This window comes from Gigantopelta aegis, chromosome 10, assembly GCF_016097555.1.
Source record: "Gigantopelta aegis isolate Gae_Host chromosome 10, Gae_host_genome, whole genome shotgun sequence".
NCBI lineage: Eukaryota > Metazoa > Mollusca > Gastropoda > Neomphalida > Peltospiridae > Gigantopelta > Gigantopelta aegis.
In genome coordinates this window covers 29,727,605-29,751,713 of record NC_054708.1, presented here as the reverse complement: position 1 = coordinate 29,751,713, position 24,109 = coordinate 29,727,605, and the positions used below count along the sequence as shown (strand labels likewise).

The 24,109-nt window shown below is 39.0% G+C and overlaps 1 protein-coding gene across 1 annotated transcript; it reads right to left on the bottom strand.

Moving 5' to 3' along the window:
* Positions 1–3,138: 3,138 nt before the first annotated feature.
* LOC121384446 (adhesive plaque matrix protein-like) lies at positions 3,139–16,966 on the bottom strand. The gene is made up of 7 exons (XM_041514843.1): positions 16,763–16,966; positions 14,406–14,490; positions 13,362–13,649; positions 9,928–11,581; positions 7,106–7,170; positions 5,759–5,921; positions 3,139–3,290 (listed from the first exon to the last, which is right to left on the bottom strand). Exons 1-7 carry the CDS (start codon positions 16,826–16,828, stop codon positions 3,269–3,271), a joined length of 2,343 nt encoding a protein of 780 aa, XP_041370777.1. The 5' UTR covers positions 16,829–16,966; the 3' UTR covers positions 3,139–3,268.
* Between the last annotated feature and the right edge of the window lie 7,143 nt (positions 16,967–24,109).

Sequence of the window (24,109 nt, the reverse complement as noted above, 5' to 3'; positions counted from 1 at the left end):
AGTAGCCCATGAAGTGGCGACAGCGGGTTTTCTCTCTCAATATTTGTGTGGTCCTTAACCATATGTCTGACGCCATATAACCGTAAATAAAATGTGTTGAGTGCGTCGTTAAAGAAAACATTTCTTTCTTTCTTATTTCTCATCTGTAAATCAGGAAAAAATGCATGTGTATAAATTTTGCATTATTGTTGTCCAAACTTAAGTCACAACATTTATACGCATGCATTATTTTTAGTGCAGAAATTTACATGTCGCAGACATGCACTAAGACTTTATCCTGTTCGTTCTTACCTTCACAGGATAAAGCCGATATTCGAAGTCATTAACTAGTTATTCTCTATTTTCCCTGTCCCAACTACTGCCCACAATTAGTATGTCAAAGGCTGTCCTGTCTTTGGGAAAGTGTACATGTATTTTTCTTGTTTAATATAGTGTGGACTCTGTTCAGACCAGCGAGTGGTATTAAGCTTTATTGGTAGAGCGCTTGTCCGAGGTGCTTGGGTCAAAGGATCGAATCCCACCGGTGGACCTATTCTCTCCTCTTTTTTTTACCATCCAAACTAGTGCCCAACGAAATATTACCCTAGATGTAAATGATCCCTTGCTGCTAATTAAAAAAAAATGGGGAAAAAGTAGTCGACTGTGTGGTGGCAATGGGTCCTTTTTCTTATGTTTTAGGTGAAATAACCATAAATAAAAATGTGTTGAGTACATTCTAGCTATTGCATCACCTTAACTGAACCATGATGGAGTGAAATCCATGTCATCCCTCTCAGCAATTTTAGTTTTTGAATTATGGACCATTGCCATAATTCAATTATTTTTACAAAATGTCATTAATAAATGGAGTATGGTGGTTATGAAGATGGTTGAATAAAGTACATTTAGGGACAAATCAGATTATATTTGTTCAGGTAATACTTTATTAGACCATTAAATAGGTCAGTGGTCTGTGATAATATGCCTTTAAAGGGATAGTCCTGAGTTTACAACCATTGTAAAATTGTTTCCAACCAATAGAGCGTTTTCGATGACGTAACATACAAATTAAATACATTTTCTTATTTAGGATACCAGTGTCTGTATTTACAAGGTGTTTGTTGTTGTTCTAATGCTTGTAGTAGCCCAAACCGGATTTGACCTCCCAATAATTTTGTACGTACGAAAAAATATATATCATGAATTAAAAGTAAAAATGGAGTGCTACAAACATTGGTATATGACCACAAACAGATTCGATATACAGACACTGGTATTCTAAACAAGAAAATGTATTTAGTTTGAAATAGTAGTCGCCAACAAGGCTCTGTTATCACAAACATCTTACAATGGCTGCAAACTCGGGACAGTCCCTTTAAATAAAAGATTTTTCCTTCCTACCAGATTTATTTTAAAAGTTTGTTGTTTTTTGTTTTATGTGTCGGACGGACACAGCTCAGCACTGTGCCTTCACTGCTAATGCTACGCTGGTGGTTTCTGGAGCAGCATTCATGGGTCACCGGGTAAACCACTTGCACCGACCAGTGATCCATAACTGGTTCAACAAAGGCCATGGTTTGTGCTATCCTGCCTGTGGGAAGCGCAAATAAAAGATCCCTTGCTGCCTGTCGTAAAAAGAGTAGCCTATGTGGCGACAGCGGGTTTCCTCTAAAAACAGTGTCAGAATGACCATATGTTTGACGTCCAATAGCCGATGATAAGATAAAAAATCAATGTGCTCTAGCGGCGTCGTTAAATAAAACAAACTTTACTTTTTTTCATGGGTCACCGGTAACGGGACTTCACCCGTTCATGGTTCATTCACCAACGTTCTGTTTCCATCGATAAACACACGGGCGTGGTTGTCAGCTATTCTCACTGTTTTCACAAACTCAAAAACGTCACTCTCAGTCACATTCGTACTGTGATATCAAAGCAAGTTAAATGTCCGAGCATCATTTTCCTGAGTTTTTAACCCTGTTATAGTGAACAGTCACATTAACCCTGAGTTTTACCCTGTTATAGTGAACAGTTGCATTAACACTGAGTTTTACCCTGTTATAGTGAACAGTCGCATTAACACTTGAGATTTACCCTGTTATAGTGAACAGTCACATTAACACTTGAGTTTTACCCTGTTATAATGAACAGTCGCATTAACACAGAGTTTTACCCTTTTATAGTGAACAGTCGCATTAACAATGTATTTCTTGTGGTTTCATATTCAGAGTAGGATGTTGTTTGTCTGGAATAGGTAGCTATGTTAAGCACCTTTCAAAAAAAAACACAAAAAAAACCAAACAATGGAATTAATGTGAAATGAAGTCGAGAGTATTTTATTGTGAAAAAATAATGATGGTGCAGATGAACTTTGCTGGTTGCCAGCTTATTTTAGTACGGTAATCTGTATTGGTTTTATTCTAGTCTCGGAGCCAGTTTAAATGTTAGTTTAGCCAGTGGTAAAACAAACAAAAAATATGTTAAAAATAGGTATTAAATTAATGCAGATCACAGTTGAAGAGATGTGTTGAAGTCTATTAATGAAAACCTTCAGTATTAACAGTTTTTAAAAAAATTATTCTATTTTGTTTTCAAATGTTATCATGATATCCCAACGTTTGCTTAATTAATCATGCTTTGGAACAGTGTGGTTCAAATATTATATTAAAATATAATATAATTGAATCTTAGTTTGTTATAGTTTGAATAGTTATCCTGAGCAATTGTAAATGAGAGATCTGCAAGTACTTGTACACTGTTTGGGGGAGGGATGTAGCCCAGTGGTAAAACACTCTCTTGGTGCATGGTCGGTTTGGGATCGATCCCCGTCAGTGGGCCCATTGGACTATTAAGGCCATGGTATGTGCTATCCTGTCTATGGAATGGTGCATATAAAAGATCCCTTGCTGCTAATCGAAAAGAGTAGCCTATAAAGTGGCGACAGCAGGTTTCCTCCCTCAACATCTGTGTGGTCCTTAACCATATGTCTGACGCCATATAACCATAAATATAATGTGTTGATTGCGTCGTTAAATAAAACATTTCCTTCTTCCTTCCTTGCTCCCCATACTTGTCTTATGGGGAGCCATTTAAGATATTAGCATAAGTATTGATACCATATAAATTCATATGCCATGGGAAGCTAGCTAAAAACTGCTCTAAATTGGTATTGCTTTATTAAAATAAAATACAATGAAGGCTATAGGTTTCGTCTTTGTCCTGTAGTTTGTACAATAATTGAACTATAATAGCTATTTCATTTTATCTTCTTAAATGTCCACTTGAATTTTCATGATGAGGGTTTCTTGTTGCTGAAATTAAAATCATGCCTATCATAAAACAGGTTAAACATAATGAATTGTATGTGTACAGTTTTGAGTTTCAACAAGATAACCATTTATAATGCAAAGCACAGGGTTCCTGCAGGTCCTGAAAATCATGGAATTTTGGATATTACACCAAAAGTAATTGAAAATGATGAATTTTATTGTAGCATTTAATTAAAATATCCCTGTCGGTGGGCCAATTGTGTTACTTCTCATTCCAACCAGTGCACCACAACTGGTATATCAAAGGCTGTGGTATGTGCTATCCTGTATGTGGGATAGTGCATATAAAAGAACCCTTGCTACTAATGAAGTTTTTTTCACTTAAGACTTGGTCAAAATTACCAAATATTTGACATTCAATAGCTGATGATTAATAAATCAGTGTGCTCTAGTGGTGTCGTTAAACAAAACAGATTTTTGAATAAAATATGTGTTCTGTGTTAAAACGTCCGTTTGATTCACGATTCTGATTACTAGTCATTGATGATCATGATTCCAGTGTCCATTCTTTAGTATAATGGGGGAAAGTCCTCATTTCAGTCAGAAAATATTCTCCCTGTTCAGAAGTCCAATGACTTGACTTCCAATTACAGAAATGTTCAAGCAGGCTTTGTTTTCTTGTACACAAATGGTTAATTAGAAAACCTTTTACTTATAATCATAGTGATGAAAGTTTGGTGGTGCCATCATTTATCTAAATTGTGATTCCATTGTGTTGAGAGGCAAAATCAAAGGTGAAGAAAAGTGGTTTTGCATGAATACATTCATCAGGCAAGGTTTGATCTTTGTTAGACAAACTTTTAATATAAAAAATATGGGAATCACAATTTCACAAATTATACATGTAAGTCCTATAAAAAAATAAAAAGTGAAAATTATTTAAAATATCCATCCGTTTTTGTTTTTTAATCAAATTAAAATTAAAATGTCTTTAAAAAATCATGAAATTTTAATATATTTGATCAAAGGAAGTCATTGAAATTTAGTTTAAACTATCATGGAATTCTGTCTAAGTTACATGTATTGACCGGCCTCGGTTGTGTCGTGGTTAGGCCATCGGTCTACAGGCTTGTAGTTACTGGGTTAGGATCCCAGTCGAGGCATAGGATTTTTAATCCAGATACCGACTCCAAACCCTGAGTGAGTGCTCTGCAAGGCTCAGTGGGTATGTGTAAACCACTTGCACCGACCAGTGATCCATAACTGGTTCAACAAAGGCCATGGTTTGTGCTATCCTGCCTCTGGGAAGCGCAAATAAAAGATCCCTTGCTGCTAATTGGAAAGAGTAGGCCATGTAGTGGTGACAGCAGGTTTCCTCTCAAAATCTGTGTAGTCCTTAACCATATGTTAAATAAAATGTGTTGAGTGTGTCGTTAAATAAAACATTAAAAAAAATAATAAATCAGTTACATGTATGTGCAGGAACCCAGGTGTAAAACTGGTATAAAATTTCCTAATACATGTATAAGTAAAGTTAGCTGAAAATTACATTAGATACAATTTTAAATAATTGTATATTAGATATTTTAAATATTACACTTAATTTGTATTTTAAACAAATAACACAGCTGCATATCCAATTTATTCATTAATGTTTTTCTGGATAACATCAAATCTGTATGCTTACACTATTTAAAAAAAATTGTACAGGTATGTTATGTCTATGAACATCCATTGGGTGGGATCTAGCCCAGTGGTAAAGTGCTTGCCTGATGTGAAGTCCGTTTGGGATCGATTCCCATCGGTGGGCCCATTGCACCACGACTGGTATATCAAAGATCATGGTATGTGCTATCCTGTCTATGGGATGGTGCATATAAAGGATTCCTTGCTACTAATGGAAAAATGTAGCGGATTTTCTCTCTAAGACTATATGTCAAAAAATTACCCAATGTTTGACATCCACTAGCCGATGATTAATAAATCAAATGTGCTAGTGGCGTTATTGAACAAAGCAAACTTAAATTATGAACATGCATTTAAAAGATATAGAAATAAGTAAACTAATTATAACAGAAGTGTTTTATTTAACGACACACTCAACACATTTTATTTACAGTTATATGGTGTCAGACATATGGTTAAGGACCACACAGATTTTGAGAGGAAACCCGCTGTCACCATTACATGGGCTACTCTTCCGATTGGCAGCAAGGGATCTTTTATTTCCGCTTCCCACAGGCAGGATAACACAAACCATGGTCTTTGTTGAACCAGTTATGGATCACTGGTCGGTGCAAGTGGTTTACACGTACCCATTGAGCCTTGCGGAGCACTCACTCAGGGTTTGGAGTCGGTATCTGAATTAAAAATCCCATGCCTTGACTGGGATCCGAACCCAGTACCTACCAACCTGTAGACCGATGGCCTGCAACGACGCCACCAAGGCCGGTTAATTATAACAATCCTAATTTCATAAACTATGTATACATGTGTAATACTGTTCTTACTTGCTAGCTGCATCTCGTCTGCTTTGACGAGCAAGTTGTGTATGCAGTAGTTGGTCGATAAGTAAGCGGGTTTCTTCTCGGAAGTCATGCACATTATTCTGAAGGGTGTCCACTTCGTGATTCATGTGCAGCAATATCTGATACAATATGTTAGACACAGGTCCTGAAGAAAATAAGAATTTATTGTAGAGGATTAATTTAAAGGAGGGATGATCTGCCCAAAATTGCTAATACAGTGAAACCTCTCAAAACCGGACCCTCTGTAAACTGGATTTCCCTCAAAACCGGACATTTTTTACGGTCCCTTTTTAAATATCTGTACAGAAGAGAGAACCTCTCTAAATCAGATACCTCTCAAAACCAGACCCTCTGTAAACCAGAATTCTGTCAAAACCAGAATTATTTTATGGTCCCTTTTTAAATATCTGTACAGAAGAGAACCTGTCTAAACCAGATACCTCTTGAAACTGGACATTTTACTTGTGTCCGGTTTAGAGGAGTTTCTCTGTACATGTAATAATGATAACGAAAGGCATTACCCTTTTTTGTGTAATATGAGAGCATGGAAAATATTTTTAACTGGTTTTTAAATATATATTTGGAGTTTTCTGTCACATTTGCAAGTAACTGACAATCATGGAAAGTGTTGTTTTAATTTTTTTTTTTAAATAATAGGGTTCATACAGGTCATAGTAATTGTAGAAAATCATGCAATTTGTAGATGTCATTTCCAAGACCCAGAAAGTCACTTTTGAGGTGGATCATGAACATTTCGCGTTAACAATAACGTAACAAGAGGTCGTAAATTCATATCTAAATGTGTAATATTAGATTGTGTTCATACCATAATTGCAGAAAAAACTTTGGAGGTGGGGGGGGGGGGGGGGGGGGGGGGGGAGGGAGATTTATGGGAAATGTCTTTTTAAAAAGTGGAAAGTGCTGAAATTTGGTTTAAAACAAAGTCATTTTACCAATTATGCAGCTTTAAATTATTGTTATTGCCCGAGATCAATGTGACAATGTCAAGGATGGGGAGAGGTCCTATAATATCTTTGCAGGTATGTGCTTTTTCATCTTCTTATCGGACTTTAGCTTCTTGGGTGGGTTTTTTTTCCTAAATTAATTTTCTCAAAACACATTGCATTTCATCTGAAGTGTTTAAAATTATCTTTAGCTAATTTATCAAAATACACTGAATTTGATCTGGAATCCTTAGAAAATGTCAAATTATTAAAGATCATTTTAATTTTTATTATTGGTTTAAAATGAGTATCACATCTCTATGTATTAAATTTGCCCCTTTTTGTATTCACTGTCTAAATATCTATCTTGGATCATTTAACTGACCTGGTTTAGTAGGACTGGATATACCAGTTTTACAGCGACAGACATGGCAGCCATTGGAATCTAGGCTGAAATGTAAAACTTTTCAAGTTGAAACAAAAACAAAACATAATTAATAGTTAATCAAGTAATGCAATATCTGTACATAAACTTTCACAAGATGGAGTTAAAAGTTCATGTATCAAAGTATTAAGGTGATATTATTTGAATATTAGGTGGGAGATAATTTGTTAGACTAGTGGGTATATGCATTAAAAGAGGTCCACTCAAATAATCATAACCTAACGGAAGAAAGACATGTATTGTCATATATAAAATATGATAAAAATGTTTAAATAAACACAAGATGGAATATGGCTTCATTATTTTGATTCAGAAACCAAATTTTTTTTGTTTAATAACACCACTAGAGGACATTGATTTATTAATGATCGGCTATTGAATGTCAACAATTTGGTAATTTTTACATATAATAGTTTGTTTTATTTAACGACACCACTAGAGGACGCTATTGGATGTCAACAATTTGGTAATTTTTACATATAATAGTTTGTTTTATTTAACGACACCACTAGAGGACGCTATTGGATGTCAACAATTTGGTAATTTTTACATATAATAGTTTGTTTTATTTAACGACACCACTAGAGGACGCTGTTGAATGTCAACAATTTGGTAATTTTTACATATAATAGTTTGTTTTATTTAACGACACCACTAGAGGACGCTGTTGGATGTCAACAATTTGGTAATTTTTACATATAATAGTTTGTTTTATTTAACGACACCACTAGAGGACGCTGTTGGATGTCAACAATTTGGTAATTTTTACATATAATAGTTTGTTTTATTTAACGACACCACTAGAGGACACTGTTGGATGTCAACAATTTGGTAATTTTTACATATAATAGTTTGTTTTGTTTAACGACACCACTAGAGGACGCTGTTGAATGTCAACAATTTGGTAATTTTTACATATAATAGTTTGTTTTGTTTAACGACACCACTAGAGGACGCTATTGAATGTCAACAATTTGGTAATTTTTACATATAATAGTTTGTTTTGTTTAACGACACCACTAGAGGACGCTATTGGATGTCAACAATTTGGTAATTTTTACATATAATAGTTTGTTTTATTTAACGACACCACTAGAGGACGCTATTGGATGTCAACAATTTGGTAATTTTTACATATAATAGTTTGTTTTATTTAACGACACCACTAGAGGACGCTATTGGATGTCAACAATTTGGTAATTTTTACATATAATAGTTTGTTTTATTTAACGACACCACTAGAGGACGCTATTGAATGGCAACAATTTGGTCATTTTTACATATAATAGTTTGTTTTATTTAACGACACCACTAGAGGACGCTATTGAATGTCAACAATTTGGTAATTTTTACATAGTCTTAGAGAGGAAACCCACTACATTTTTCCATCAGTAGCAATGGGTCTTTTATATGCACCATTCCACAGACAGGATAGCACATACCATGACCTTTGTTTTACCAGTTGTGGTGCACTGGCTAGAATGAGAAATATCTCAATGGGCCCACTGGTCGGAGATCAATCGACCCTGGTTCATGCCCTGCAAAGAAATTAATAGTATTTTTCTTTTTTATGGAAAACAAAAGAAAGAAAGAAATGTTTTATTTAACGACGCACTCAACACATTGTATTTATGGTTATATGGCGTCAGACATATGGTTAAGGATCACACAGATATTGAGAGAGGAAACCCGCTGTTGCCACTTCATGGGCTACTCTTTTTCGATTAGCAGCAAGTTTTTATGGAAAAGATTAATTATGGATTTAGCTTCTGAGATACTGAAGGAATATTACCGATCAGTTACTTTCAGAAAGGCACAGCAATAATCAAGGCTTATTGTGCAGACGACTTGTGATGTGTTACTGCAAGTAAATTATTAATACCTCGAAAAGTTGCAGAGAGGTGTTATTCTGCAACAAACAAAAGTGATTTAGGAACCTTTACCACCATTCACCTGACCTCAATCTGTTAAATTTGAGTTGCAAGGAAGAAAATTTGATTCCAACAGTGGGGGGAGGGGGGGGGGGGATTTAGCTCAGTCGGTTGAGTGCTCGCTTGAGGTGCTTGCGTCGCAGGATTGCACCACCTCAGTGGATCCATTCAACTGATTGGATTTTTTGCTCATTCATTTTGGTCAAAGGCTGTGGTATGTGCTCCCCTGTCTGTGGGAAAGTGCATGTAAAAGATCCCTTGCTGCATTAAGAAAATGTAGCGGGTTTCCTCGGATTCACACCTTGGCATGCATTCTCCACTACTTTACACTGACATAGCTTGTTTGTTTGTTTTTTGAACAGTAAAAAAGAAAGAAATGTTTTATTTAACAACGCACTCAACACATTTTATTTACAGTTATATAGCGTCGGACATATGGTTAAGGACCACACAGATATTGAGAGAGGAAACCCGCTGTCGCCACTTCATGGGCTGCTCTTTCCGATTAGCAGCAAGGGATCTTTTATATGCACCATCCCACAGACAGGATAATACATACCACAGTCTTTGATATACCAGTCGTGGTGCACTGGCTGGAAGTTTTTTGAACAGTGACATAATGAAATCTTATTTTTCAGATAAAGTTTGTACTTCTAGAGTGGATATTTTATAAGATACTTTGCAGTGCGTACGTGAAAGTAAAAGTGAAAGTAAAAGTAAGAATAACACGTTTTACTCGTTATGGGGAATACAAAGTATACAATATAACAGATTTAAACTGTAAAGCTCATAGCTCCTATAACATTAACTTTTAATGTGAATAAATTATACCTGTAATAATGTCCAGCCAAACAGTTTGGACATGAAAGACTGTTGCATTTTAGTTTCATAGTCGGTATCATCTTTGCTGCTGGAGTAGTCCGGCGTTGATATTTTGTGTTGTGATACCAACTTGGGGTGGTGCTAGCCATGCCATGTGGATATTTTGTATGATGCCACCAAGGTGTGTTGTAGGCAGCAGTTGATGGATATGTTGTTCTCTGATACCACCAAGGTGTGTTGTAGGCAGCAGTTGATGGATATCTTGTTCTCTGATACCACCAAGGTGTGTTGTAGGCAGCAGTTGATGGATATGTTGTTTTCCAAAACCTCCAAGGTGTAGTGCCTGCACTTGTTCTCTGATACCACCAAGGCATGCTGCTGTCAGTAGTTGATGGATATCTTGTTCTCTGATACCACCAAGGCGTGCTGCTGTCAGTAGTTGATGGGTATCTTGTTCTCTGATACCACCAAGGTGTGCTGCTGTCAGTAGTTGATGGGTATCTTGTTCTCTGATACCACCAAGGCATGCTGCTGTCAGTAGTTGACGGATATCTTGTTCTCTGATACCACCAAGGCGTGCTGCTGTCAGTAGTTGATGGATATCTTGTTCTCTGATACCACCAAGGTGTGCTGCTGTCAGTAGTTGGCGGATATCTTGTTCTCTGATACCACCAAGGTGTGTTGTAGGCAGTAGTTGATGGATATGTTGTTTTCCAATACCTCCAAGGTGTAGTGCCTGCACTTGTTCTCTGATACCACCAACGCGTGCTGCTGTCAGTAGTTGATGGGTATCTTGTTCTCTGATACCACCAAGGCGTGCTGCTGTCAGTAGTTGGCGGATATCTTGTTCTCTGATACCACCAAGGTGTGCTGCTGTCAGTAGTTGGCGGGTATCTTGTTCTCTGATACCACCAAGGTGTGCTGCTGTCAGTAGTTGACGGATATCTTGTTCTCTGATACCACCAAGGTGTGTTGTAGGCAGTAGTTGATGGATATGTTGTTTTCCAATACCTCCAAGGTGTAGTGCCTGCACTTGTTCTCTGATACCACCAACGTGTGCTGCTGTCAGTAGTTGATGGGTATCTTGTTCTCTGATACCACCAAGGCGTGCTGCTGTCAGTAGTTGGCGGATATCTTGTTCTCTGATACCACCAAGGTGTGCTGCTGTCAGTAGTTGGCGGGTATCTTGTTCTCTGATACCACCAAGGTGTGCTGCTGTCAGTGGTTGGCGGGTATCTTGTTCTCTGATACCACCAAGGTGTGTTGTAGGCAGTAGTTGGCGGGTATCTTGTTCTCTGATACCACCAAGGTGTGCTGCTGTCAGTGGTTGGCGGGTATCTTGTTCTCTGATACCACCAAGGTGTGCTGCTGTCAGTAGTTGGCGGGTATCTTGTTCTCTGATACCACCAAGGTGTGCTGCTGTCAGTAGTTGACGGATATCTTGTTCTCTGATACCACCAAGGTGTGCTGCCATCAGTAGTTGATGGGTATGTTGAATACCACCATGGTGTATAAGACGATTGTGGTTTGTGTTGAAATGATGGTGGTTTATGTGGATAGCCATAAATGAAGCGATATTCCATATAAAAGCCACTTTCAGCTACACTATAGTCTGAGTAGAAGTCGAACTGAATATTGTAGTAACCTCGAAATTCATGTGGCACTGAAATAATAAAATGGCAACATAGTTACATTTTCTTCTTGTATGTCGAAATTACCAAACGTTTAACATCCAATAGCCGATGATTAATAAATCAATTTACTCTAGTGGTGTCGATAAACAAAACAAAATATAACTTTTTTGTGTTGCTGTGTATACTGTTGTTCTTTCCTCACTGAAATGGAGTTATAAATATACTTCTGTGTGATATTGTTGCCACTAATGTTACACTATCTTTATATAGGAGAAAGTTCATTATGTAGCAGACTTGTGTCTGGTCATTTTGCTATTTGTGCAGAAAAATAATGTTTGTAATACCCTCAAAACAATGTTGGTGTAATACAGAAATACTGTATAGTTTAGATATTGGATAGTTTTAAAGGGGCATACCCTAGTTTTTAAACACTAAGACATATTTTTTACTACTAGAGCCGTTTATGATCACTGAAATCATACTTTACTTACATTTTATTGTTTAGATTATCAAAGTCCGTACATGTATTCAAAGTGTTTTTGGTCATCCTGGTGTATTTAACATCTCAAAATGCATTTCTCATATTTTTAAAAATGCATGTGCGTCTGAGAAATAACAGTTATGGAGTCGAGTTTTAGTCTATTTTTAGAGGGTATTTCACCATTTCAAAATCACAGACTCATGTTTCACTCAGTTGTAACTTTATCCAAATGTGTTACAGGTTTGTAGATTAACTAAACTTAGTGTTAATTTTCACGGGCTGAAACTAGAGTCTGTCCCTTTAACTTTTCAAATTAGATTTATTTATTTATTACCGTATACAGGACAACTGAATTCAGTAGCGGCCCCTATTCAAAATTAGATTATTAATAGTAGTACCTGGATTTATCACTGACAAATTGTTCTAACTCTATCCTTAACTCTATGGCTAAGCCCATCTTCTCAAGCCAAGGTACAGTTTCATATAGTATAACTCATTACGAAATGCAGTATTTACGTAATGCACTATGCTATACGGAATGGTACCTTGGCATATGGAGATGGGCTAAGCCTAATCTTATGTCCAGCCCACTCTCTAAGACTAACCATAATTTTGGCCCTGACCATGATCCTAACCCCAATTAAAACCCTAAATTTAACTATGTCGACCCTCGTTGATGGGCTCATTGGGCTATTTCTCGTTCCAGCCAGTGCACCACGACAACTTGTATATCAAAGGTGATGATATGTGCTATCCTGTCTGTTGGATGGTGAATACAAAAGATCTCTTTCTGCATTAAGAAACATGTAGCAGGTTTCCTCTGGTGACTACGTGTCAGAATTACCAAATGTTTGACATCCAATAGCCGATGATTAATTGATCAATGTGCTCTAGAGGTATTGTTAAACAAAACAAAGTTTAACTGTATGTTGGCGATAGATCCAACCACAACTGATTGCATTCATCAAGCATTAGGGGCGAGACGTAGCCCAGTGGTAAAGCTCTCGCTTGATGCGCGGTTGGTTTTTGGATCGATCCCCATCAGTGGACTATTTCTCGCTCCAGCCATTGCACCACGACTGGTACATCAGAGGCCGTGGTATGTGCTATCCTGTCTATGGGATGGTGCATATAACAGATCCCTTGCTGCTAATCGAAAAGAGTAGCCCATGAAGTGGCGACAGCAGGTTTCCTCTATCAATATCTGTGTGATCTTTAACCATATGTCTGACACCATATAACCGTAAATAAAATGTGTTGAGTGTCGTTAAATAAAACATTTCCTTCCTTCATCAAGCATTAATTATTACAATCATACTGTATCTTACACACAAATCTGATGATTCCACCCGGCCCGGGTGGGTTGTTATCACAGAGTCGTCTTCCAAGATGTTCAATGATTAATCCATCACAGTGGCACGCTGACTTTCCTCCTCCGCATGCTTCGATGTGAAAATCTACGAAACGGAATTCCACATACAGTACACCCTCGGGAACATTTATCGAAGACAGATATTTGGGAGATGTAAATGAGCTGGAATGCCAGCGGTTCGGATAGGGTGATGGGTACCCGGGGGAAGTGATGACTCCACTTCCTGCAGTAAGTGGTACTGAACCTGCAATTAAAAGAAGGTGTAGTATTTAAGATGTTGGTTTTACTTGAATTCAAAAATCTTTATCTTTATCAGACTTGGAAGCATTGGATCTGCATGGTTGTCTATTCATAATGAGTTACCTTATCAAGCTAAATTGTTTATTTTGTGGTTTCTGGGTATTAAGTAAACATTGTTTCCTACATTTTCAAAAGAATACGCAATGATATTTCGCTCCTTGGTGTGCAGTCGGTTTAGAATAGACCCTCGTCAATGGGCTCATTGGGCTATTTCTCATTCCAGCCAGTGCACCACGACTGGTATAACAAAGGCCATTGTATGTGCTATCCTGTCTGTGGAGTGGTGCATGTAAAAGATCCCTTGCTACTAATGGAGACATATAGCGGGTTTCCTCTCTAAGACTATATGTCAGTATTGCCAAATGATTGATATCCAATATCTGATGATTAATAAATTAATGTGCTCTAGTGGTGTCATTAAACAAACCAAAGTAATATTTCTTTACGTTCTTGTAAAACAAATAAATAACATTGTATTGGTTCTTAATTTAGAGGTTACTATTTTTTTTAAAATAAAATGATGCTAAAATTAATGTAAATTTTATTTAGTTAACTATGCTTATGATCAAATTGGAGGGAGGTTTCGGGTGGGGGTGGACATGACAGCACTTCTTTTGGCCTCAAAACTCAAAACGATTCTTCGATCTCAGAAAGGGTATGGGCAATTTAAGGTTATATTACTAAAATATTTTAATTATACCTGGCGGAACTTGCGCGACTGGTAAAACATGGTCAGTTGTAGACTCTGATGTCGAGTAGGAATCTGTAGTGAATCCCGTTATAGTCTGAAAATTAGAAGATTGGTGTTTTTACGATAAACTTCGGATCATTACAGTTGAGTGGTTAGCATGGTGAACGTGCCTAGATAAAGAAGTGTGAATAAAAATTTGTTTTGTTTAATGACACCACTGAAGCACATTGATTAATATATCATCAGCTATTGGATGTCAAATATTTGGTAATTCTGACTCGTAGTCATCAGAGGAAACCCGCTACATTTTTCCTAATGCAGAAAGGGATCTTTTATATGCACTTTCTAACAGACAAGAAAGCACATACCACGGCCTTTATCTAGTTGTGGTGCACTGGTTGGAATGAGAAAAAAAAATCAGCTGAATGGATCCACCGAGGTGGTTCGATCCTGCGACGCAAGCACTTCAAGCGAGCACTCAACTGACTGAGCTAAATCCAGACCGTTACGTGTGAATAAGTGCATATTGTGGATCAAAGGCGACCGCATGATGTTTCTAGGAAGGGGTGTTACGTCACAAAGAGGGACTTTACAAAATTCTACTAATACACTATAATACTTTATAATATCCTTCAGAAACACCAAACTAACCACACCTGGCTATTTCTCCTTCTAGCCAGTGTACCATGACTGGTATATCAATACAATACAATACGATACAATAACTTTATTTCCATGTTAATATATGAATAATAAAAACATTGTCTGGTTGACCAGCAAAAATAAAGTACATAAAATATTAATCGCAAACATCAAAAAAACTAAACTACAACTCTATCTAATAAAGTATATGTAGTGTAACAGATTCTATTGTCTTTTGTCTGATCTTCGATATTCGGTAAATTAAAATAAATATTATTAAGTGGCAGGGGGTCTGGTTAGCAGAGTAGTTCGTGCTGTGTCCACATCTGAGCAGAGTTGTTCGACTGTAATAAGTTGTGTTTTAGGGCAGTTGATGATATAATAAAAAATTTCGTATTTATTTAGTGTTATCAAAGGCTGTGATATGTGTCACTGTTAAGCCCCAGTCTCACATACACGAATTATACCCAGAATGTCCAGGAATATACACGATCCTATGCAGCCCCGATTGCTCCCGATTTTTTGCGGCAAAATTTGCATGATTCGGCTTCTTTCCCGAACTGCGTACGAATGCTCACGACTGCTGCAAGAACTAATACGATACTATTACGATCTTAAATCCGATTCATTACGAATCGGGACGATCTACTACGTGTCCCCTAGGATGCCTTCCCGAATACGCTACGAATCATGACAATGCGGAACGCGTCAAGAATTACTACGATTCGCCTACGAATCCGCACGACTGCTACACGAATCAGTACGACTGCCTCAAGAACCAGTACGACTGCCACAAGACGCCTATATGAAGGCTGCTGAACAGGCCAAATTTCACTCGACGTCCTGCCTGCATGCAGGGAATATCACCATGCCGCTCTTCAAGAAGCCAGCAACCGGCCGTAAGGGACGAGGGGAGAGCCAGCGTACCCGTGGAGAAACAGAGGCAGAGAAAGACCCTTCAACAGACGTACGAATACCCCACGAATATCCCGATTGCGTCTACGAACATACTACGAATACGCACAATGCCCTCAAGAACTCGTAAGATTGAGTTACAATTTCAACTTTATTCACGATAACTCCCGACAGTTTTGAATATGTTCAAAACAGTCGGGAGTCGATCCAGAACATTCAAGAATACTGACGAAAGGCCAAGAACACCCTACGGTCCCAATACGTATATCCAAGAATCACCAAGAATTCTTAAATCGGGCCTATTCGGGATATAATTCGTGTATGTGAGACTGGGGTTTAATCCCCGAATGCTTCAGCACAGGGTTATGGGGACAACCCGTCTCATAGGCGTATAACGATTAATAATATTTGTACATTTTGTATAATTAACTCAAGAATATGAAAATTGTAATGTATTGCCCTTCAGCATAAACAGTGGTTTACAAGAGTATATAGACATACAGTTCAAATTCACACATTGACACGTGACGCATTAACCTGTCGGTCACTCTTATTGAAATCTACAATGATATTATAAATATATAAATAATAGTAAACGAAATTTAGATGTACATTTTTGTGGTCATTTAGGCTAACTGAAGGTATAATATTTACATTTCACAAAACTGAATAAATATTTTTGGACATTATGCCACTTTAAAACTGCCTTTTTTCTTATTTCTTTATTATACACATTATCTATATTATTATTCAATATTAATAGGCCTAATAATAATTTATAAATAAAATAACTGAATGACAGCACTCACCTTTACGCTTTCTGAAAACACTAGAAAGACGGCTGTAAGCAAACACAGCCGGCCAACACACTCCATGGTTTACTATCAATCTCTGTTTATCATCTTTAAAAAAAGATAAACTATAGTTTGATAACAAAGGATCAAAGTTTGTATTTTGATAAAAACAAATACCTAACGCATGCTTGTACAATGTCATGTAAGTGCCTGTGTACACCACGTCATTTGAGGCATTCTAATGTGTTGCTAGCAGGGCCGTAGCTAGGATTTTTTGTTGGGGGGGGGGGGGGGGCAACTGAGTAGTTAATAGTCTAAAACTCCTTAAACGGTTAAGAAGAGAATTTTCTTCAAGTTTCTATAAAAAAATTCATCTCATTGTTTGGCAAGGGGTTTTATATATATATAAATCTGGGGACCCCCCTCCCGTCTATGCAGAGCTTCTAGATTATGGTAGCCCCACTCCCATGGCTAGTGATATTCAGTGTTGGGCTAGTAAATAATTACTATAACTAGCCCGGCGGGTAGTGGAAAAAACACCTTGTCAAATGCTGCATTTACATATTTTGTAAATATGAATATCTTGTCCCCTCTTTCTACCCCAATTTAAGGATTTTTAAGCTCAATCTCCCTCTTTAGGTAACACATCTGATTATTACTATTGTACTTATTTAAAGTAGGGCTAGTACATTTTTAATCATGGCTAGTACATTTTTAAAATCACTGATCCCATGGCTAGTGGATTTTTATAAAATTCTAGAAGCCCTGCTATGGCTCGGCGCTCGCGTTTAATGATCGAGTTCCGTTTACATGAAATTTCGACCCCCCCCTCCCCCCCCCCCCCCCCCCCCCCCCCCCCCCCCCCCCCCCCCCCCCCCCCCCCCCCCCCCCCCCCCCCCCCCCCCCCCCCCACACCACACTAATCATCATGCTGGCTACGGGCCTGAAGTTGTATACAATATTCATAAGTTAGACCAAACATCAAATTAGAATCGTATCGGGTTGCATGGGTCTACCACTCTGGAAAGGTTGCTGAACTTTATGTTATGTATAATCATGTACGTGATAAAAACGTGTGATACTTGCATACCATATCGATATATAGAACTTGTCCCTATGCTTGTAAATGTGTATCAAAGTACTGATGGTATCGCTAACGATCTCAACCAATGTTCTCAGGTACAAAATACAAAATGGTAACCAAACACTATTGTACATACAGATATATGTTTACTTCAAACTGATCTTCATGTAAAGAAGAAGATGTCATCTTCTTAATTCTTAAAAACAAACAGCATGTCAACTTTTACTTCCGCGTTTACATGTGACGACACAACTTTGAGCCTCGTTTACTCGGTTTCTGGCATCATGCTAAGTTGTAGGTTTCCGCGTGTGACGGCTCATATATGTTTTAAAACTTCGTAAATATCAGATATTATTTGAAGTGAAGTTGTATGTATCTGATATAAATGATAGTGAAAATGAAATAAAATAATAAATAAATAAATAAATACATAAATAAATAAATAAATAATTTGTAACATGTAACATTGATTAGTAGTTTTTTAATGAAACGATAAGGGGAAAATAGAGCTGTGAGTTAGGGGTTTTGTTGGGGTTTTTAGGGGGGAGGGGAGGCATATTTTATTAAATTTTAAATACCGATACATGTGGAGAATTAAACATCACTGGAAATCCGCGTGAGTATTTAACTATAAAGTTAATTTTATTGTATGAATCTTTTAATTTTGCGTTGTTAAAATACCCTTGACAGGCGGCTCCAGAGACTTCGTCTAAGTTAATGTTTCACTGCTTTTGGTCTTTAACCATTCCGATGTAAACTTTAGTAGACCGTTTTTCGTAGCCATTTTAACCTCTTATACGAAATATGTACGTTAGTCGCTAGAGATTCACAGCTCCTACGAAGCTACTCACGACGCTCATGGCAACTGTCGATCATGCCCCCCCCAATTTGTATATAGCCTCGATACCGTCCAATTCGGCAAGGGACGGTACTCTTCGCGCACATACGCATTGGGAATGTGAAAGAGGTCTAATACGAAAATTCCCGAATCTGGATAACAATATGTATTCATATCAGCATTACTACCAAACAGCTATATGGGGTTGCAAAGGAATCACTACGCATTTTTTACATTTATTACAACTAATTTTGATAGAAATACATGGTAAAAAAGTAAAGTTTGTTTTGTTTAACGACACCACTAGAGCACATTGTTAAACATTTGGTAATTTTTACATATATTCTTAGAGAGGAAACCCGCTACCCGTTCCCGTTAGTAGCAAGGGATCTTCTATATGTACGATCCCACAGACACGATAGCACATACTACGGTCTTTGATATACCAGTCGTGGTGCACTGTCGTGGGCCCACCGACAGGGATCGATCCAAGTGCGACCGCGCAGCAAACAAGCGCTTTACTACTGGGCTACGTCCCGCCTTACATGGTAAAAAGGTCTCAGGTTAGCACACTTTGCCCGAATATCTCTATCATTTTTGCCCGAATTTGACGTTTTGATCCCTCCCAATGTCCACATCTCGTACGCATATGCTGGTTGTCAAAAAAAAGAGAAAAGAAAAAAAAGAAGGAGTCTGACATTACTAAATAAATTTTAATACATAGAGGTGATCCATATATTTTTCAAGGTGTAGATAATAAACTAACTTATATCCCGTTTTACGTTTCCTTGGAATGCTGTTAAAGAGACCGTCTTGAAATGTTTGCCATTGTAACAGGTTTCCGATAAATAAAGTTCTTTTAACATTACATATTAACTAAATATTATTGGCAGTGTGCAAATTGTATGCGACCTATTGCATTGCCCCTCTCAACAGTAGCCTAGTAAAAACAAAAAACACCTGCCTAAATTTTTTAACTGAAGAATACGTTTCAAATAAGGATAGCAGTCACGTACACTTTAATATATATATATACTCTTCAAAAAAAGAAACGTAAAAGGGTACAAATGGGTTATAACTCCGATTTTATGTTTCCTACCGGTTCATGCTTTGTGAATATAAGGTGATTGCATGTCCCAAACACATTCCCACGGTTACATTCGATAAAACGCAGCTACTGTACAATAAAGTTCCAAAATGTGAATATTCGCAAAAACGCATCCACGTGCAAACCATGTCACCACTGCACGTGCGTTGTCTGCACGTGCAACATGAACACCGACAGTATAAAAGTGCAGGGTGTTCGCTTGCCTGGCCTCTGTATCTGGCCGACAGTTGACAATCCAGGACATGCCACGTCTCAGTGAACCGCAGAGAAACAATGCCATCGGCCGACTAGAAGCAGGCGAATCCAGAACGGCCGTTGCCAGGGCATTCCATGTGTCCCCAAGCACCATCTCCAGACTGTGGGACCGTTACCAGCAACATGGATCAACACGTGACCTCCCTAGGATCCGGTCGACCACGGGTCACTACCCCCGGGCAGGGACCGCTACATCCGGGTACGCCACCTTCGGGAACGATTGACTACTGCCACCTCCACAGCCGCAGCAATACCAGGTTGCGCAGGATATCCGACCAGACCGTACGGAACCGCCTACGTGAGGTAGGAATTCGTGCCAGACGTCCAGTTCGAGGTGTCATCTTAACACACACAACACCATCCCCAGTCGACTCCGACTGCAGTGGTGCCAGATTCATCGACAATGGTCTCAACTGCGATGGAGACAGGTGTGTTCAGTGACGAGTCCCGATTTCTGCTCCGACGTCATGATGGAAGATGTCGCGTGTATAGGCGTCGTGGTGAACGTTATGCGGCAAACTGCGTGCAGGAAGTGGACAGATTCGGCGGGGGTAGTGTCATGGTGTGGGCAGCCATCTCACACACTGGCAGAACTGACCTGGTCCACGTGCAGGGCAACCTGAATGCACAGGGCTACATTGACCAGATCCTCCGGCCACACATCGTTCCAGTTAAGGCCAACGCCAACGCAGTGTTCCAACATGACAACGCCAGGCCTCACACAGCACGTCTCACAACGGCTTTCCTACAGAACAACAACATTAATGTCCTTCCTTGGCCATCGATATCACCGGATTTGAACCCAATTGAGCATCTATGGGACGAGTTGGACCGACGCCTCCGACAGCGACAACCACAGCCCCAGACCCTGCCCGAGCTGGCAGCAGCCTTGTAGGCCGAGTGGGCCACCATCCCCCGGGACGTCATCCGTACTCTGGTTGCTTCAATGGGCAGGCGGTGCCAGGCAGTTGTCAACACACGCGGAGGCCACACCCGGTATTGACTCCAGATGACCTTGACCTTGGTGGTGTGTCCTATCACTTACTCACAATGGACTAGAGTGAATTGTGAACAATCCTGCAACATTTGGTAATTATCGGACTCACCATTCAATAATTAAATCAATTCTCCAAATGTTACGACAATGTGGTTTTGCGTTTCTTCTTTTGAAGAGTATATAATAAGATAAGTACAGACTGAAACATGTAAAAGGATCATTATTTCTTTAAATTGTTTTTTTTAAATACATATATACTGTACACTTGTTTTTTTTTTATCATTTTTATTTATATATATATATATATATATCCATGGTGAGAACGCATTGCATAGACATAACATGCAGAAGTTCAGACATGGGTGTTGGGTCAGGTCAGGTCATAGGGTTTTACCTGCACGTTCAGAACAAGCTGTTGTAGCGCACGCCTGTCATGGGCGCAGGTGCCGGCCCTTCCGTCCAGGATAGGAAAAGGGTTGGGGTGGGTGGGAGAAGGGATCACCCGCGCTGGCAAATGCAAAGTTACACAAACAGCCCGACCGGGGTTCGGTAGCGGTGGGGGGGGGGGGGGGGGGGGGGGGGTGTTTAATTTGGTGCTATTGAATTTTGGATATCTCGTAGGATTAAGTCAAAAAGGAAATATTGCGCAATTTCTTGAAGGGTGGATCAGAAGACATGAATTGAAAGACATGGGTGTGTTGGGGCAACACATTTACCGCGGAGATCATGGAGGCGTGAGTTTTCACAAATTTTACCATTTTCTTTTGTCCTCTTAACCGGATGTAACATAACTCCTTATGAAAACCAACGAACTATGTAGGAAACCTGATCATGGGACTAATCCGTAAAGGCAATACATTCCTGGTCTCATATTTAATGTGCCGGACTGGTCATTAACACCTTTAGTATTAATTAAAATGCACAATTTCAATGATCTGTACTGTTAGCCCGAGTACTCTTGCCTGTAAGAGAACTAGACGGACATTTGGACGGTTATGACGCTCTCATGTCCGTCTAACTCTTTTACAATAAGAGTACTCGTGGAGACCCTACTGTTAGCCCGAGTACTCTGACTGTAAGAGAGCTAGACGGACATTTGGACGGTTATGACGCTCTCATGTCCGTCTAACTCTTTTACAATCAGAGTACTCGTGGAGACCCTATTGTTAGCCCGAGTACTCTGACTGTAAGAGAGCTAGACGGACATTTGGACGGTTATGACGCTCTCATGTCCGTCTAACTCTTTTACAATCAGAGTACTCGGGCTACGGTACTGTCTGCTTTTCCGCTATTCAACTTGAACAAGGGAACCTTTTTCCTCTTCTTTTTTGTTCAGTCATTCGATATGCGTGTGTTTGTGCGTATGTGCGCGCGCGCGCGCGTGTTAATCAGAAACGATGAAGGGAACATCAAGTCACGAAATGTAAACTATAAACTAGTAAATCGTGAAGGAAAACACAAAATACAGTCATGATAATTATTATTTAATTTATTCATAGCATTAATATTTGTTTTACAAAAGGTAATACAAGTAATCGTAACCAACATTGATCAGCAATAGGAATGTTTTGGAAACACACTAGGCCTACAAACGTTTCCGTTTTGCCAACTCTCAACTATAAATCATGAACATGTGAACACTGAACACCAGTATCCTTTTATTTATAGATGTTCCAGATTTCTAGCAACTACATGCAATTCAGTTATCCCAGGATATCCCACAGACAGGATAGTACATACCATGGTCTTTGTTACACCAGTTGTGGTGCACTGGCTGGAACGAGAAATATCCCAATGGAGCCACCGACGGGGATCGATCCTAAATCAACCGCGCATCAAGCAAGCGCTTTACCACTGGGCTACGCCCCGCCCCTCCAACGACTGAAGCACGGTCACTCTATTGTTACTGATTTATAGACAGTAAAATAAAATATCAAGCGTTTGGATTCATTTTCATTTTGTCCTTTGTTACTAACAACCATGTAGTGCACACACGGGCGTACAGAGGATTTTGAAAAGGGGGGTTCCAAAATAGATTGCAGAGATATTGGGCATATATTTCTATGTTGAGTTTTGAAAAGGGGGGTTCCAAAATAGATTGCAGAGATATTGGGCATATATTTCTATGTTGAGTAAATATAATAATGTCAGATATCAATGTCAGATATATTAAATTATTAAAAAAGCGATTTCGGGTGTGTGTGTGTTCGGTCGACACCCCCCCCCCCCCCCTATGTACGCCCATGGCACATGATATCATACTACATCAAAGTTCAAACATTATACATATATAGGCAGCATAGACGTACGGGCTCCCATTTTTGTAGTGGGGCAGGCTGGCTTTTGCCCGAATTAAACAAAAATACCCGAATCTGGATAACTGCATTTATTCTTATTAGCATTACTACCAAACAGCTATATAGGGTTGCAAACTAATCACTATGCATTTTTACATGGATTACAACTAATTTTGAGGTTTTGCTCCAGTACTAGGGGGCAGGTGTCTCCTGTGTCTCCCCCCCCCCCCCCCCCCCCCCCGTCTCGTACGCTTATGATAGTATGCCTGGCAGAACGTTAGGCACGTAATACTACTACAAGGCCGTAGGATGTGATAAGTTCTTATTTGGCCTGAAAACACTGCATGGTGTCGTTAATCCTGCTCAAAATATAATATCGCCGTACACTGTCATCGAAACATACATTTTTGCTTCAAACTGCCCCAGAATGCAGCAAAAAACATCGATTAAAAAACATATATGGGTGGAGGCATTATCTCGCACCCCCCATTCATGGTGGAGTCGAAAAAGACCTTTCCAATAATTGTGAGCTTCCTACTGGTCTGTAATGTTTGATGTCTAGCAACAAGAAACTCTGCTTTCGCCGTAACTGTAACTTTATATTATTAAAGGGGTGGGACGTAGCCCAGTATTAAAGCGCTCGCTTGATGCGCGGTTGGTCTGGGATCAATCCCCGTCGGTCAGCCCATTGGGCTATTTCTCGTTCCAGCCAGTGCACCACAACTGATATATCAAAGGCAGTGGTATGTGCTAGCATGTCTGTGGGACGGTGCATATAAAAGA